The following is a 16,620-nucleotide window of genomic DNA, read 5'->3' on the forward strand; positions in this document are numbered from 1 at the left end:
ATGCGGCAAAAGATTTCAGGCAAGAAACGAGGAAACATGTCCATCTAGATGACTTTAAAATCCTTTCACACGATTCCACAGTAAAACTCGTATCGCTGCAAAACGATCGGGTGAAAACGCTTCGTATTGATAAATTTTCGTAGATTTATTGGAGAGAAAATAACCTTTATTAACTATAATTTTCATATTTATTCATCTTCACGAACAACATGTCTTGATCTTTCAGACACGAATGGCACTGCGCCCGGTTTAGAGTGAGCCCGTCTGTTGCTTTCCCTGGAAAAATAAATCAAAAATCTTTAATTTACGTTCAAAACGAGGCAATAATATCCGCGATATCAAAAACTGATGATTTTCTCTATAATCTCATTTTTTGAAAAACAAATAACTACTGCCAAATACTTACTTCCGCTTAACTTTCTCTCGTACTGTACGAAGCTCAGCCTGAGCGTTATATATGTGCTTGGGTACGTGTCTTTTACGAGCGATTTTCCGAACTTGCGGATGACTGGCAAACTTGTCTTTCAAAGCTGCGCTGTAATTGAGGGCTGCTTTCTCTCTTGGCTTCAACTGGTGAATGCAAAGTGCAAAATTAAACAATCAGTGCAAGTAACGGTAGAGGGGAAAACGTAGAAAAAAGACTAACCACTCCAAGCTTTTCGGAAGCCCTAGACTTCCAAATTCTGATGTTCATCTCGTCACTACCGCACAAAATGTACTTGTCGTCTAGTGACCACCCGACACAAGTAAGCCTTTGCATACGTTTAGTGTGATAAACGTCTCGCGAATGACCTTTAGCCACATCGAAAATTCGGATCGATTTATCGTATCCTCCAGAGACAAATTCCTTGCCCGTCGGGGCGTAATCTACATCTACAACTGCACCAACGTGATCCATGTGCACGTTCACAGGAGACTTCAATTTTCGCGTATCAAACGTGTAGAGGCTGAGCGAGAAAAAAAATCAAATTGTAAAAACTGGGATGCCCCGATTTATAGCCTCGAAATTTTATGTAAAAAATGAGTTTTACTTATAATCCTCGCTGGCGCAGGTAAAAACAAAAGCCTCCATCGGATTCCACGATATCTTATTGTTTCTTAGCTTCATGACTACTTTTCGCAGTGGACCAGATTCCCTCGTATCATATAAAATTGTGCTTCTGTCGCTGGCACAGGCAACTGCAATAATGAATATAATGAGATTATACTGTAAATATGCCCAGATCTTAGTATAAAAATAGGATACAATCATACGTCATTTACCTAACAAGTTCGTTTGGATAGGATTGAATTTAACATCGTGTAAACTGTCCACACCCCACTTCAAAGTCCGCACAGGTTCATTTCTGGTCTCTTCCCAGATTTGACATACCTCGCCACAGGTCGCAAACACAGGGTCTTTTCGATGATGACTCAAGCCCGTTAGGACAGTCTGCAATTTGACAGTAAAACACCGAGTTGATTTAGCAGCTCTTTTTATTTACCAACACCATAACTTGCGTTTGAATATCCCGCCTAAACTCCATACTCGTCAAACTCGGTGTAGATAGCGCCAATGTTCTAGTATTTTTTTTGCGAGCGTAAAATCAAATAATATATTTGTGCCAAAACTGTCAAATAATTTTCGCGACAGTATATCTGTGCAATAATCAAAATATATTTGTTTTCCACAATTGACCCATGCTTAAAATTGTCTATTACGAAGAGAAATGAGCTACTTGACAAATAAATTCATTAAAGTAAGTGTTATTTAATTATGAAAAGTAAAGTTTTATTACTCAATTTATCAGCCTCTGTAAAACAAGTAACTGTGGCCTCAACTACGCGAGGGTCCCAGTGAAGACCCCTATTGACAGATAACCTTCCATAAATAGCAGGTCCGTTCAGGTCAGGGTCTTCAACAAAATTCTGAGCACTCAGTCTCTAAAACTTATCGGCATACAGAATGGACCGCGCGTTCCCTGCCTGAGCAATGCACAGAATATGTCCGCCGCTGTGCAAGCGAGATAAAGCATTGCAGTGTCAATCGCTGTTCTTTCCAAGACCGCTATTGATTGAATATCCCACCGCGTAGCTGAAACAAGAACACGAATAGGCCCGTACTGCTGTCCGTCTCTTTCCATTCGGCGGACACGTTTTTGGCCCGCTCTCGCAGTCCATTCTTTATGTCGATGCTAAAACCGTGACCTAAAAATGTGCCAGGTGGCGCTGGTGTGGGGGAGGCTGGCTTTTATATATGCCTCTTTGTTGCACACCCTGCACACTCCGGCTACCGAAATTGCAGCGTTATCAACACGGTTACGCCGCGTTCTATGGCAAAAAGATTGGAGTTGATAGAAGTGCCCGCATCTGTGTAGAAGACAGTGGTTCTAGTTCACTAATTTTGATAAGCCAGTTTTCCAAGTTCTTTACCAAGCACTGTTACTCTTCTATCTTAAAATTACTCAACTCCATCAAGATGGTAGAAAAGAACCTTGGCAGACCATTTGATGCTTGTAAGAGATTCAACTGTATTCCTTTCTGGGTGTGAAACTTGTTCAAAGTAGTAAAAATTGAAGTAAGCTAATAACTTTTTACTATTTCAGCCTTGATCAAGCACATCAATTTGAATGTACCAGCCATAAATACCAGAGTTAGATATATCATTGAAAAGGCGAATAGTATTACCGAATGCAACCGTGTAGCATGGCTAATCAAAGCAGTAACATGCATAGATCTGACGACACTGGGTGGTGATGACACTTTTGCAAGTGTTGAAAGACTCACTAAGAAGGTGACATTAAATGCGGACTGTTTGGATGGACGTGATCTAACAATTTCAATATTTTCAGGCTGTTAAGCCTATCGTATTACCATTTGAATGGGAAGGCTCTCTGTCTACTGCAGCAGTTTGTGTATATCCTGCGCGTGTCGCCGATGTTGTGCAAACATTGAAAAACCTTAATGCCACGGGAAAAGTCAACGTGGCTAGCGGTAAGAAATGTCTGACTCAAAATTTCACATAAAAACAACAACGATGAGTTTACAAATGTCCAATGATGTGCATAGTTGCTACCGGATTCCCAAGCGGTCAATATCCGTTGCAAACCCGGATGGATGAAATTTCGCTCGCAGTTTCGAACGGAGCTACAGAAATAGATATTGTCATAAATCGAACGCTAGCGTTAACCCATCAGTGGGAAAAACTATACAATGAGATTAAATTAATGAAGCAAGCCTGTGGAAAAGCAAAAATGAAGACTATTTTAGCAACTGGTGAACTTTTTGACCTCAAAGATGTGTATAGAGCATCAATAATCGCAGCGATGGCTGGATCAGATTTTATAAAAACTTCTACCGGAAAAGAAACAGTAAATGCTACCTTACCTGTTGGGATTGTCATGTGCAGAGCTATTCGGGACTACCATAACTTGACTGGTTACAAGGTACGGGCAATAAGTTAGTAATTTCGTTCGAAATACTTTTGGTAACACTTGCGTATTTTCAGGTCGGATTTAAACCAGCTGGAGGTATAAAAACTTGGGGAGAAGCGCTGCAGTGGCTGGTATTGATCAAGGAAGAACTGAGCGATGTGTGGCTCCATAATAGCCTGTTCAGAATCGGCGCTTCGAGTGTGCTAGGTGACATCACTAGCGAGATTAACAGGTCTTTGGATGAAGTTAAAGAGGCTGAAGTACCTACTTTATACGAGCATGAGAACTTTGATGATTCAGACAAATAAAAGTATCTTCAAAAACTTGCGGTAATTTTGTTTAATAATTTAAAAGGATTTCACAGATACGAACTCACCTTACTAACAATGGTGTTAATAGGATCCTCCTGTTCTCCCGTTATTGAACTTTCTGCCTTCCAGGTCTTTATAGTTTTGTCATCGCCGATACTCAGAAAGCTTTCCCCATCCGATGAAAACGCAATGCCCCGAACTATACCGTCGTGAGCCAGAAACGAGCGCTCGCATACGCGTTGCGATAAATTCCACACTTTAATCTCTCCATCAAATGCTCCGCTCAAAAGCATCGATAACTTTAGAGGGTGCTTGGAAAGACAAGACACACTGTCTTTGTGGCCATCCAAACTCCCTATGAATGGCTTGGCGAATACTCTCTCTAGCTTGACTGCATTTAAAGCCCTTGTATACTCTCTCGCAGCCTCAAACGGATGCAGGGATGGATCGTAGTTTCTGGGAACTAGAAGAAATCAAGTATTTTAGTAAATATGTATAAAAAATGAAAGAAAAAAGATTAATTTTCTTTTTTGTCGGTTTCGCTGCAAATCCAGTGTACACAATACGGTTTATAGGTTAGAAAAACTAGGTAGAAATACGTGCAATACCTTTATGAATATCTCGTTTGGTTTCTCTCAGATATTCATCAGGATTTCTGCAGAGCACCTTGACTTTCATTTTGGTACAGGACCAGCCCTCTGTCGTAAATTATCCAATATGTAAGTCGATTGATAATTACGAAACATGTGAGAAAAACGCACTATGAAATCTAAGGGCTACTGTGCCATGTGTATGACACTGTATGAACTATGTTTGAAAATGAAGTAACCTAGGATTGGTCGGATCTAACGGAACACACTAATGATATCGCTTTATTAGCTAAAAACTCCGCCGAACAAGAAAATTAAATGCAACATGGCTCTGGTTTGTGGATGGGGGCGTCAGCTGTGTTATAACCTCAAAAACTGACGGCTGTCAAACGCTTACTATCAACAAACAGAGTGATTGAGGTTTAAAAATAATAATGACGAACGAGAGCGGAGAAAAAATGCTGGACCTTCGAAAATCTGAAGAGGAAGCTAAGGCGACAGCGACGAAACACATAATAAATATGCTCCAGCGTCCTGGTCAGCTGGAAAAAGTAGAACATTACAAGCGTAGGATCAGTCGGAAAAAAGCTTCGATTGAAACGAAGTTGAAAACTGCGATGCAAAGTCAATTGGACGGGGTGAGAGTCGGTTTCAATCAGCTTCAAGAGTCGCTGGAAAGTATCTCCTTGATTAAACAAGAACTGGACCTGATCGGCGAGTCATTTGGCTCCGCTCCTGAGCTGAACAACACTCTGCAGGCTGTTCAAGATGAGAACATGCGACACTCGCAGTACGTCACCGCTAAAGAGAACCTGAAACACATATTCACTGTTCCAGAAAGCGTTGAGAAGACGAAGCAATGGATAAACGAAGGAAAACTTTTACACGCCCATCAGAGTTTGATGGATTTGGAGAATTCGAGGGACGACTTGCTGTACGAACTGCACAAGCTGCCCAATCAATCACCCGCCGATAAAGTCATGCTGAAAGCGTACTTTGAAGATGTAGAAACTTTGTCGCAGTTAATGGAAAAGCAAATTAAATTGGTTGTTGGTCGCACTTTAAACACTGTCAGAAAAGAACCAACCATCATTGTTACGGCGCTGAGGATAATTGAACGGGAAGAGAAGGCGGATCAGTTTGCAATTCAAAGGCATAAGCAGAGCGGATTCATGCCTCCGGGAAGACCGAAGAATTGGAAAAAGATGGCAATTGAAGTATTGGAGAAATCTGTGGCCAACAGAGTCGAGGGAACTCATGTAGATGAACGAGCAGACAATAAAATGTGGCTGGCAAGGTATCTGGAATTGGCGCGTCTCCTCATCCTCGAAGACCTAAGGGTGGTAAAAACACTGTGCGGACCTTGCTTCCCACCCTCTTACAACATAGTCAGGAAGTTTGTAGAGATGTACCATAACAGTCTATCTCAACACTTGAAAGACATAATAGCGAATGGCCTAGAGGGTAACGAATACGTATCTCTGCTTGCCTGGATAATGAACACTTATACAGGTGTAGAACTAATGCAACACCCGGAGCTGAACATCGACACCAGTGATATAGGACCTTTGCTGAGCAACGAGGTCCTGGAGGAACTGCAGGATCAATACTTGAAGAACATGCAACAGAACTATGAAGAATGGATGAAGAAGACATTGGAAACTGAAAAGGTTGACTGGTGGAGCGGAGTACTGCCAGAAGGTAGTACGCAAGAAACCTATTACCACACGGCAGCACCGGTAATCATATTTCAAATGGTGGATCAGAATCTCCAAGTAACGAAAACGATCAGCAATCAACTAACTGCCAGAGCGCTTGTCCTTTGTATAGACCAAGTTGTGAGATACTGTGCGGCGTATCGTCAGGCCATACTTGAGTTCAAAAGCAAACATTTCGAGGATCGGAGCAGAGTTCCTTACTTCACTCACCACATGATCACCATTGTAAACAATTGCCTTCAGTTTATTGAACTCGCTCAGCAAATGAAACAACTTTACTGGGTTTCCAATGCCAGCGGTGATGCTGCTGTCAAGTTTGAGGCTCTCCTGGCCAATTACGAACAGCTAAGAGATGAAGCGGCGACCATTTTATTGGAGGAGTCGTTCCTAGACTTGGAACTCCACTTCCAAGATCTCCTCACCCCAAAATGGCTCTCCTCGCCGATACCCGTAGAAACGATCTGCGTAACCTTGGAGGACTATTTTCAGGACTATAATCACCTTAGAGTAAAGAATTTTGAATATGTCATTACAGAGGCTCAAAATCTGATAGCTAAACGATATATAGCAGCTATGCTGCAGCGAAAGATATCGCTAAAGACGTACGACGAATGTCTCACTTGCACATCAAAAATTATGACAGAGGCTGATAAGATAAAGAATTTTTTCGTCAGAATTGCACCCAAAGTGGGGAACTTTGATTCGCCTTTCGAAGTAATAAAAAGACTGGCCGAAGTACTGCGTTGCGAGGATTCTGAAATTTTATCTTTGGATCTACATTCACTCGTTGAAAAATACCCTGACATGACAGAAGATCATCTCGTACGATTGTTGAGTCTCCGAGGAGACATACCGAGAGCTACAGCTAGGGAAAAAGTAGCGTACATATACGAAGCTCAACGTAATCGAACAGCTCCACAGCCCATGCCTAATAGTATATTTAAGCAAATTGTCATCCAGGATAGTTTCTTAAATTGGAAACCCTGAGTACTGTAAATAAATAATTTTTCGTCTTGTATAGAAATTTGTCTAGTTATTAAAAATGGGAAACGTTTTTCGGTTCACTTCTATATCCCACTCCACAGAGCTAGCTGTACGGGCATTTCTGTCAGAAACTGTACTCTGCATGTTCAGCCAATAAGTATACATTCAGCAATGTCGGCAAAATTTTCTTCAATCAAACGTGTTATCATTTGTAGCTGACGTCACAACTCGAAACGTCTTAATTCTATTCTAAAAAAAAAATTACACTCGAATATAGTAGGTTCGTTGTTTTTCAGTTTGAAAAAAAAACAGTCGTCTGACAGTTGCGCACAGCCACGCCTTTGGCGAGAACACGAAAGTGTGATCTAACCTCAAAAACCCACGTCAATAGTGGCGTGAGCCTCACAGGCATCACTGATGCAAAGATCTTCTCCTCGAAGGAACAATAATTAATAAGAAAGTGAATTATTGAATCAATCATTTCTGCTGCCAAAAAACATTTCTCTACGATGGCATCGACGAGAGAGAGACGTTCCAATGCTGGGAATAAAATGGCAAGATTACTCAACGAAGAAGAAGAGGATGATTTCTATAAAACTACATACGGAGGGTTCGAAGAAGTCGAGCAGGATAACGATTACATGTTAGTTAGATGAGAATTTCAATTGACAAACATTCTGTTTAATATTTCCATAAAATCAGTATTTCACTCACAGAATAATACTTCACTGTAATGTTGTTGAATACTCAGGGAAGAGGACGAAGGCGAGGATGAAGTGGACTCAGATTTTAGTATAGACGAAAATGATGAGCCTGTTTCCGATCCCGAACAAGAAGGACCCAAAAAAAAACGACGCCTTGTTACAAAGGCATACAAAGAGCCCAAACCTACCTCAGCACACTCACATTCTACTCCTAAAGAGAAAAAGACTAAGACACCCAGGCAACGTCGAACTTCTATTGACAATTCAGGTACATCAGGAAATATCAATGGCGATAAACGTGATCATAGCCATTCGATCAGCAGTATTTATAGCTTCATGCCAAACTACTATCCCTGTTTCGTTTTAAAGAGAGAAAATCCATTCGTCGTTCTACTGCTGCAAAGTCGGCAGCGACCCAAAGACGACTCAAAGAGAGAAATGAGGATCTGAAAAGAAAAGTTAAGACTGTAAAGTACGACGTTTGGAAGCCAACGCAGGAAGAACTGTTGGAGGAAGCCCTTATCACGGAGGAAGTAAATTTAAAATCATTGGGTAATGAATAATACTGCTGGCAAGTAAAAAGATATGATTGTCTGTGCCGATGGATGGTTATTCAACTCATACTTTTAACATGTTTTGACAGAAAAATACCAAAAGTTAGAGAACGAGAAGAAAAACACGAGGACAGTGCGAAAGACAAATGTTGGCCCTATTATACGTTACCAATCTTTGTCTATGCCTGTTTTGATGCTGTCTGAAACACAAGCTGACAAAGATGAGGAAAAAATTAACGTCGAAGCTGACGATGAAAAAAATACTACTAATACAACCAGTGATATTCTAGAACCTGGATTATCACCTCCCTTGTCTGAAAAACAGTGAGACTTAAATTGGTCATTATTTGTGTAGAGCCTTTTGCGATATGCAGACCGCAATAAAAAACAAAAACGTCCATAACTGCCGTAGTTCTAACTACTTTCAAAATTATTTTTCAGAGAAATAATGGATCAACAAAAAACTATTGACGGCGGTAACAAAGATACACCTATTAAACAGAAGGGAGAATCGAGCTCAGCTCCTAATGAAGCTGAAAGTCAAATCATTCATGAAGATACAGGTTCTAAATACGAAAGAACTTTCATCACATTTGAAAACGAACGACTTTTTACAGAAGCTTTCAAACGTACACCTGCTCCTCGCCCCTCTCTAAAATCTCTTTGTGCAATTACAAGGTAAGTTACGGCCTTTCGACATTGATGTATTACTCCTGAAGGTGATTATTTTGAAATAATCAGGTACTAATACACTATATTTTCTGAATGATTTTAGACTTCCTGCGCGGTATATGGATCCAGTGACACAGCTACCGTACAGAAATATACAAATGTTTAGAATATTAAGAGAGGCGTATTATCAACAGCTGGAATCTCGTGCAGAGACAAACGATGCTACTCAAAACCTTGAATTGGTACGGTGGCTTGAATGGCGACAGAAAAATCGTCGCAATAATAACAGAAATACGATTCGTCTGGAACCTGCTTCAGTGTCGCAGACATCTTAGCTGATCCTTCTGGTCAATCGCTATTCCTTGTAGCATTGAACAGTCTTTTGTCACATCATTTGACATGACACTGGATAATTATTTTATCAAATGCCTGCTTCAGTATTTTCATACGAAAATGAGAATGAAAATCAAAGAAATCGAAGCAATTTACACCACTTTCCCTTTCGAAAATATGGAAATTGCTGCTACTCTGTTGGGTAGATGACTTTCTTCGAGGGATTTTAAGAATTGGGATTGGATTAAAAAATATCTATTTTTGAAACAAACGGAACGAGTTTCAATGGTTTTTATTGTTTTTTTTTTTTCGTTTTTTTTTAATAAAGCTTTGCCACTTCACATTAACTAGTAGAATAAGTTAAAGTTTTTTTGTTTTCATATTCTTTATTGCTAAAATGCAAATTTATCATTTACCTACATGGATTTAATCAGGAAACCACAATCAGCACTAAGACGTTTTCTATTTGATACAACGAAAGAGACGTCTTTATTTCAATATGAATAAAATTAAATGTGTAGAAAAAAAAAATTAGGTATGTAATTGTAATTAATAATAAGGTTAGTAAATTACGCATATCATAAGGTTTTCATAACAGTGTGTTTAATTTTTTAATTTTTTTTTTCTCAAGATTTTTTTCCTTCATTTCTTCTAAAGCATGTTTTGTATAGTAATTAGGAGTTGTTAATCTCTCGTGTAGTGCGCGAAGCCTAGACATTTCAAGTTCCACAACGTGTTGTTCGCTGTTGCCTTTGCTTCGATTTATTTCATTCAGTTCCAAGTCATTCTATTTTACGACAAAGATGGTTCTCGCAATCTGCAACGCGTCTACACGCGTATCAACTCAATCAATCATTTATCTGTACATGCTCAAAATGTCTTCCTGGTCGCAATCTTAAATTAAATTTAAATGTCTACGTGAAATTGTTTATTATTTTTTTACCTTTGTTTTTTCATTTTTCAAATTAATATTTCACACAATTTTCTGGACACGAAGCTGTTTGTAAAAAATAAAGTCGAAAAGCATACAGTTTAGTGCTTGCGCGTATCATTTTATTTTAATTCTACTACGTGCGCGCGAGAGCAAGTAGTGATCAACATGGAGTCATTCCCATCTTCGTCGTTTCGTCTTTATTGATATTTAGTATTTTCATTACGACGTCTGCTCTGCACAATTATCATTGTAATTGTGTTATTATTTATAAATTGTTTATAGTATATGTACTCGTGATCATCACACTATGCGTAGAGAAGAATAATTATATATGTATTACAAAGAAGCGGTAATACAACATTTAATTATCATAACGTAATATATATATATATATACATACATATATGTATAATAGTGTAGATATATATGTGTATATATATGTATATGTATAGTAGTAAATAAGACAAATTTGAATAGAGGGCAGAATGGTGTGCCGGCCACGGTGAATTCTTTATCTTGTACGTCGCTTTTTCGGGAGAATTGAATCTTTTTCTGCCATTTAAACCAACAGACCAAAAAAAGATCTTCTACACCTATACAAGATCGAAAATATAGTCTTAGTCCGCGTCCTACCACGCATCCGCTGTACCTACCACCAGTCACCACTCTCTCCCTCCAGCCCACCATGTAACCGCTTCTGAAAAATTGGAATGATATCAGAACGCTCCAGACAGTAAGAGGAAACAGAAGAAAAACGTCCTTAAATTAGTAAAATGTAAGATTTTGAATAGTTTGTGTCAGGTAATAGTTGGAAATTAATCAGATAAAGAATAATTAAATAACGAATGACCATAATAGAATCAATTTCACAGCGCCACTCACATAGAAAGCAGTAAGGCGAGTCACTGGCAACACTGCTTGCGCATTCCGTCAGCGTTCATCGTCGGTTTAACGTCGATTGGCTCTACGTTTTGCGGCCGGATAGTGTCACCTTCGGGAGGATCTCTAATTTGTTTCTGAGAAACGATTCTGTAGATTTCTGAAGAGTTGAAAGAATGTATAAGGAAACGTAAGACAATTATAAGTTTTCAAAATTTCGTATTAAATTCAAACTGAATTCTTGTCATGTTACCTGTTAAGATATTCTGGAAAGCGAGTTCAACATTGGTCGAATCCAGAGCGGATGTTTCGATAAAAGAGAGGCCATTCTTCTCCGCAAATGCCTTAGCCTCGTCGGTAGGAACTGCTCGTAAGTGCCTCAAGTCGGATTTGTTGCCCACCAGCATAATCACTATGTTCTGATCTGCGTGATCCCGAAGTTCTCGCAACCATCTCTCCACATTTTCATACGTCAAATGTTTTGCTATGTCATAGACCAATAATGCTCCAACTGCTCCGCGGTAGTACCTGTCGTACATCCAACATGTAATACAAATTAATTACAAACAGACCAATCACAAGGAACAATAGTCAAATATTCCATAATCATATACGCACGCTGAGGTAATAGCTCGGTAACGTTCTTGTCCAGCAGTGTCCCATATTTGAGCTTTGATAGTCTTGCTGTCTACTTCTATACTGCGCGTAGCAAACTCAACACCTATGGTCGATTTTGACTCCAGGTTGAACTCATTACGTGTGAAGCGTGAGAGCAAGTTACTCTTTCCTACTCCTGAGTCTCCGATTAGGACAACTGTAATCAAACACAATTGTCACTGGAATTACCTTGATTATTTTCCCCCGTGTACTCGAATGGCATTCTGTTACCTATCAGAATTGTTCTAATTCTTCGGTACTGACTTATGAAAGGAAATTAATTGACCTCAAGTTCTTGAGATCTCGATCAATTACAGATGTGCTCTTAGACTCTAGAATCTAAGAAGAATTGATTTCAGTTGCAATCAAACGGTGCCATGAATAGAGTAATATATGCAAATTAAAGTTGATATGTGCATGTGCGGTAACAGATTCAATGGGTTCTACATCGAATATACGTAAGTAGGCAATTGTCGACGACGAGAATTCTTTACTCATTTATTAAAATTATTTCGGTGTCAGGTCGCGCTCGTTGTATAGCAGGAGGCAGGACAAGCCTGTAAACATGTTACGAGCAGACGAACAAATCAAGTGTGATAGCGATAGTACTACTGTTGGACATGGACAAAACAAAGATAAAAAGATGCACAATAACCTGTTCCGTCACAACAATTCTCAATACCAGCGTATTGGAAAATAAATCTGCAGAAAATTTTTCAAGCTGAATTATTATCTCTGTGAAAAAATTATCATAAAAATAATTTTCTGAAGTTTGACAAAGGTCATTGTTAACAAAGCAACTCATATAGAGCCGAGCACAAGCATTAGTCAGACTAGAGGGAGGCTCAGTCATGTTGTGACACAGTCACATTACTTGATTACGAGTTATACGTAAATGAGGACTACAAAGAATAGTAAAAAAGAAATGATATTTGCTGACGTCATGATTATTTATTGTACGTTGTACGCAAAACGGGAACTTATAATCAAAGTAATTCGGGAACGTTCGATATTTCGTGCGAATGGAACAAATAAATGCCATCAATGATATTGTCGAAAGATCGCAGAGTATCTCCGCGTTTTGAATAGCGTAAACTATAAATAATTTCATAAGGTGGCAAACATATTCCGTTAACGCGGTTCCTGCAAACAATAATCTGTTCACGGTCGGAAAAGCGATAACGGTTAGTTTCCTCGTGACGGAAATAACGTAAGTGACGTACGTATGTGCCAATGTCACTTAAATCAAGCAACAATACAACAACGCGTGAAACATGACTATATGAGAAGAGTCCTATGGAGTTCCGAGCCGCGTTCGTCGGAGGTTGGCAAACCGACAGAGGATAGTCGCGTTATGGCTCCGTCGCTTGATTATCGAGTTGCGATTATGAGTTTATGATTATTCAAACGGGTACAATTACCTTTGAATAAATAATCGTACTCGTCGTCTCGAGTCCCCATCTCCGCGGTAGCAACGAACTCCTCCCTTGGTTTCGTTGCGGACGACGACGACGTTTGTTCCTCTACCTCCGATCACGGACACGCAAGAAATATTCCGACGTCGCTGTCTGTATATATTTTACAAAAGCCTCGTCGTTTGAGGAGCGATTTATCGATGACCACCGATTACCGATCGGTATATTATTTAGACAGGCTGCACGGGTATTTATTTGAAAAATTACTATGACTGGACGGTTCCCAGTCTAAAATAATACAATTAATTATTTTCTCCCTTTCAATTTAACTGTACAATATGGCCTCCTTTCTACGCCCCTCCAAACCGATATCCCGCGCTTGCGCGGGACCTCGAAACAACTCCGTAACACGCATGCGCTGCGTTATTGCGATGACACGATGATGAGCAACGTCAAAATGACAGATCGCGCATATATTGCATGCTTTTTGCTTTTGTACAACTCACTTACATCGACATTATTCCGCAGTCTCAACTGAATTCAGAGAGATCCGAGAACGGAATTGAAACGCCATAAAGTTCCCTGTAATTTAGCTATCGAATAGACTTTTTTTTTCGAATTATTATACTTTGTAATCAGTGTCCAATAATCACGCGGCACATGTCCAGCGATGACACTTCAGATAATAAATGCTCTGTTCCGGATTGATAACTATCGAGACATTCCAACCCAAGGCGTGTCTGTATAAAATGTTGTAGGATAGAATTCTATAGCTCCGTTAAAACGAACCATCAATTTGCTGTTTAGGCAAAAAGTTGAAAATGATTTCCTTTGTCCGTACGATTTCAAAACCCGAATTCCCGTTTTTCCCCCAACCGTGATTTCATTTTCAACCCACAGCTGCATCGACAAATTTATTCTGCGTATAATATATATGTACAAAGTAGATTTAACGAGCTTTTGGATTATATAAAGCTTTGATGAAATCTTCATTAAATGTCAATTTAAATAACGCGTCAAATATAATTATTTATACACCGCTTAATTGACTAGAGAATTGAAATATTTTTGGCTATTTTGGATGGTTTTTGGAACGCGCGCAAAGTACGCCGGCGATAAGTGGCGCCGTCTCGTCCAACGTCCGCACCTCGCTACACGATGGAGTTCAAGTCCTTTCCTTTTCTGTTTCGGATTGCAAGGGGTGAGTCGGACATATTGTTGAATAATCGTAATTTATCCAGGACATCACAGCTTCCAGTGAACTTTTATCGTTCGATTTTGCACCATTATACGTTTACCCTCAATCTCTCGGTAATAGTTTGCAATTCTCAAGGCAATACCAAAAAGTCTTACTCCGTTTGTGCTTTTAGGTTATCCAGCGCACAAGTGTATCAATTAATCGTACAAAGCTAGCGGCAAATATATTCTGTACCAAGCAGCGAACAGCAATTGTTTCTCTCTGCTTGATATAAAATATTTTCACTACCTTCGTCAAAGCTTATCTGATCTGATCACTAGCTAGTCTATTTTTTATTTAATTAATGATTACGTCTGTCTAAAGTCAACAGTGAAACGCATGTCGTACGCGTGCACGGTTGTTTCGTTCGATTGGGTACGGAAATGGTACAACTTCGTAGTTTCCGATATTTTTATGATGATTGGGCATGCACCACTCTGACCCTGAGTGAATTGAGAAAAATTACCCTTGTTTTTTCTGAAAAATATCCGCTTATTTGACATCATTTTCGTATGTTCAATTGAACTGTTATCAAGAGAACGTTTTTTTCTTACACCAGGGAATCAAGATGGGTGCATACAAGTATATGCAAGAGCTGTACCGTAAGAAGCAGAGCGATGTGCTCCGTTTCTTGCTTAGAGTTAGATGCTGGCAGTATCGTCAACTCACCAAAATGCATCGTGCTCCCAGGCCATCTCGTCCCGACAAAGCCCGCCGCTTGGGTTACAAGGCTAAGCAAGGTATTTGCGCAAATTTATATTTTTGAATGTAATAAAATTCATATTTCTGTCTTTAAAATTTATATTTTCTGTGATGAACTGTACATGCACCACTCTTACTGAACCGTGGAGATATGTACTGTCTGATAAAAAGTTTTAAATAACATTGTTTGGTCTGAGTATTTGATCTACTGTCGTTTAATCTTTAAATATATTAAATATTAGTAAAATATCGTTTTACAAATTCTTACAGGCTTTGTCATCTTCAGAATCCGTGTGCGTCGTGGAGGTCGTAAACGCCCTGTACCCAAAGGTGCTACCTTTGGTAAGCCAAAAAGTCATGGGGTGAACCAATTGAAGCCCACACGTAAACTGCAGTCCATTGCCGAGGTAAGAGTCACAATATCAACTTATAGATCTGTAATAATATGAGAGAAAAAATTAATTCAATCTTGCAATAATGACCTTACTCACCATGTTTCTTACAGGAACGTGTTGGTCGCCGCTGTGGTGGACTGCGTGTGCTGAACAGCTACTGGGTAGCTCAAGATTCGTCCTACAAATACTATGAAATCATTCTCGTTGACCCTGCACACAAGGTAAAAATTTGTATTGTGGTAATTGTGGAGTTTTCAAATATAGAAAAAAAAGAGATATTCTTTCTTTTTGCTACAAAAAAAAAAAAGAAAAAGAAAAATCATGATTGCCCCCAGTGATGTGATGATATCATTATTTTAGCATTGAAACTGATGATGTTTTTGCTTCCTTGGATGTCTGATTACTGGGTGGCCTATCTTATATTATATTGTTAATATTTTGATTTATATCTTTGCGTTCCTATTTTTTAACGGCATATTATTCTCCACAGGCAATCCGCAATGATCCTAAGGTAAACTGGATTTGTAACTCGGTACAAAAGCATCGCGAGCTGCGCGGAAAGACTTCAGTAGGCAGGAGTTCACGTGGATTAGGAAAGGGTCATCGTTATTCGCAGACGATCGGTGGATCGCGTCGCGCCGCCTGGTTAAGAAGAAACTCACTCTCGTTGCGCCGAAAGCGTTAAGCACGTGCTCGGTGTTATATTTTTCGGTGTTTTTTCGAGCGAGTCGTGGTCCGTTATCGTACACACGATATTCAGCATGTGTTGGTAGCCGTCACGAGAATAAACACCATTTTACAATAAAGTCGCAGCGATATTCTTCCTCTTTTACCCTCTACTTGATAGATTATTTTCGGTATGAGCGAAAAATTAAGATTATTCTAGATGTCATCGACGTGGATTCAAACCTGTCTGGATCTAAATACGAGTCTTAATGTTCGAATTTCGATACAAGCCCGTTCGTGGTATCAATTTCGATGATTCGCTTACTTGCTGGGTTTTGCGTTTAACGAGAATGAGCCGACGTTACATCGTAGTTATCTTATCGAAATGCAATCTTACTGGTTATGTAATATGATAATACACACTTCACCCATGTTAAACTACTTTCGTATAGTGTC

General features: G+C 39.4%; 6 protein-coding genes across 8 annotated transcripts; 4 read left to right on the plus strand and 2 right to left on the minus strand.

The window, feature by feature from the left end:
• Positions 1–126: 126 nt before the first annotated feature.
• On the minus strand, positions 127–4,530 carry LOC124178568 (DDB1- and CUL4-associated factor 13). Its single transcript, XM_046562011.1, has 7 exons — positions 4,333–4,530; positions 3,790–4,187; positions 1,264–1,432; positions 1,032–1,179; positions 647–947; positions 407–570; positions 127–276 (listed from the first exon to the last, which is right to left on the minus strand). Exons 1-7 carry the CDS (start codon positions 4,400–4,402, stop codon positions 189–191), a joined length of 1,338 nt encoding a protein of 445 aa, XP_046417967.1. The 5' UTR covers positions 4,403–4,530; the 3' UTR covers positions 127–188.
• LOC124178584 (deoxyribose-phosphate aldolase) lies at positions 1,955–3,740 on the plus strand. Its single transcript, XM_046562033.1, has 5 exons — positions 1,955–2,495; positions 2,586–2,773; positions 2,832–2,973; positions 3,049–3,425; positions 3,488–3,740. Exons 1-5 carry the CDS (start codon positions 2,237–2,239, stop codon positions 3,719–3,721), a joined length of 1,200 nt encoding a protein of 399 aa, XP_046417989.1. The 5' UTR covers positions 1,955–2,236; the 3' UTR covers positions 3,722–3,740.
• A 132-nt stretch (positions 4,531–4,662) lies between the features above and the next one.
• On the plus strand, positions 4,663–7,056 carry LOC124178492 (exocyst complex component 3). Its single transcript, XM_046561879.1, has one exon. It carries the CDS (start codon positions 4,749–4,751, stop codon positions 7,017–7,019), a length of 2,271 nt encoding a protein of 756 aa, XP_046417835.1. The 5' UTR covers positions 4,663–4,748; the 3' UTR covers positions 7,020–7,056.
• A 113-nt stretch (positions 7,057–7,169) lies between these two features.
• On the plus strand, positions 7,170–10,778 carry LOC124178577 (vacuolar protein sorting-associated protein 72 homolog). Its single transcript, XM_046562021.1, has 6 exons — positions 7,170–7,659; positions 7,768–7,988; positions 8,090–8,272; positions 8,364–8,598; positions 8,716–8,952; positions 9,050–10,778. The coding sequence occupies exons 1-6, from the start codon at positions 7,526–7,528 to the stop codon at positions 9,279–9,281; spliced, it is 1,242 nt and encodes a 413-aa protein (XP_046417977.1). The 5' UTR covers positions 7,170–7,525; the 3' UTR covers positions 9,282–10,778.
• Positions 9,861–13,524, minus strand: LOC124178610 (ras-related protein Rab-11A). 2 transcript variants are annotated; one of them, XM_046562090.1, is made up of 5 exons: positions 13,171–13,524; positions 11,711–11,906; positions 11,346–11,620; positions 11,096–11,252; positions 9,861–10,907 (listed from the first exon to the last, which is right to left on the minus strand). In XM_046562090.1, the coding sequence occupies exons 1-4, from the start codon at positions 13,208–13,210 to the stop codon at positions 11,116–11,118; spliced, it is 648 nt and encodes a 215-aa protein (XP_046418046.1). In that variant the 5' UTR covers positions 13,211–13,524; the 3' UTR covers positions 9,861–10,907; positions 11,096–11,115. The 2 variants fall into 2 exon arrangements, with proteins under 2 accessions (XP_046418046.1, XP_046418036.1); XM_046562080.1 differs by having other exon boundaries at positions 9,861–10,910; positions 13,171–13,523.
• Positions 13,525–14,226: 702 nt separating this feature from the next.
• LOC124178598 (60S ribosomal protein L15) lies at positions 14,227–16,304 on the plus strand. Of its 2 annotated transcripts, none has more exons than XM_046562067.1 (5): positions 14,227–14,365; positions 14,961–15,141; positions 15,374–15,510; positions 15,609–15,719; positions 15,989–16,304. In XM_046562067.1, the coding sequence occupies exons 1-5, from the start codon at positions 14,246–14,248 to the stop codon at positions 16,181–16,183; spliced, it is 744 nt and encodes a 247-aa protein (XP_046418023.1). In that variant the 5' UTR covers positions 14,227–14,245; the 3' UTR covers positions 16,184–16,304. The 2 variants fall into 2 exon arrangements, with proteins under 2 accessions (XP_046418023.1, XP_046418015.1); XM_046562059.1 differs by lacking the exon at positions 14,227–14,365 and adding an exon at positions 14,368–14,475.
• The last annotated feature ends 316 nt before the right edge of the window (positions 16,305–16,620 follow it).

The sequence above is a fragment of the Neodiprion fabricii genome, chromosome 1 (assembly GCF_021155785.1).
Source record: "Neodiprion fabricii isolate iyNeoFabr1 chromosome 1, iyNeoFabr1.1, whole genome shotgun sequence".
Taxonomy (NCBI): domain Eukaryota; kingdom Metazoa; phylum Arthropoda; class Insecta; order Hymenoptera; family Diprionidae; genus Neodiprion; species Neodiprion fabricii.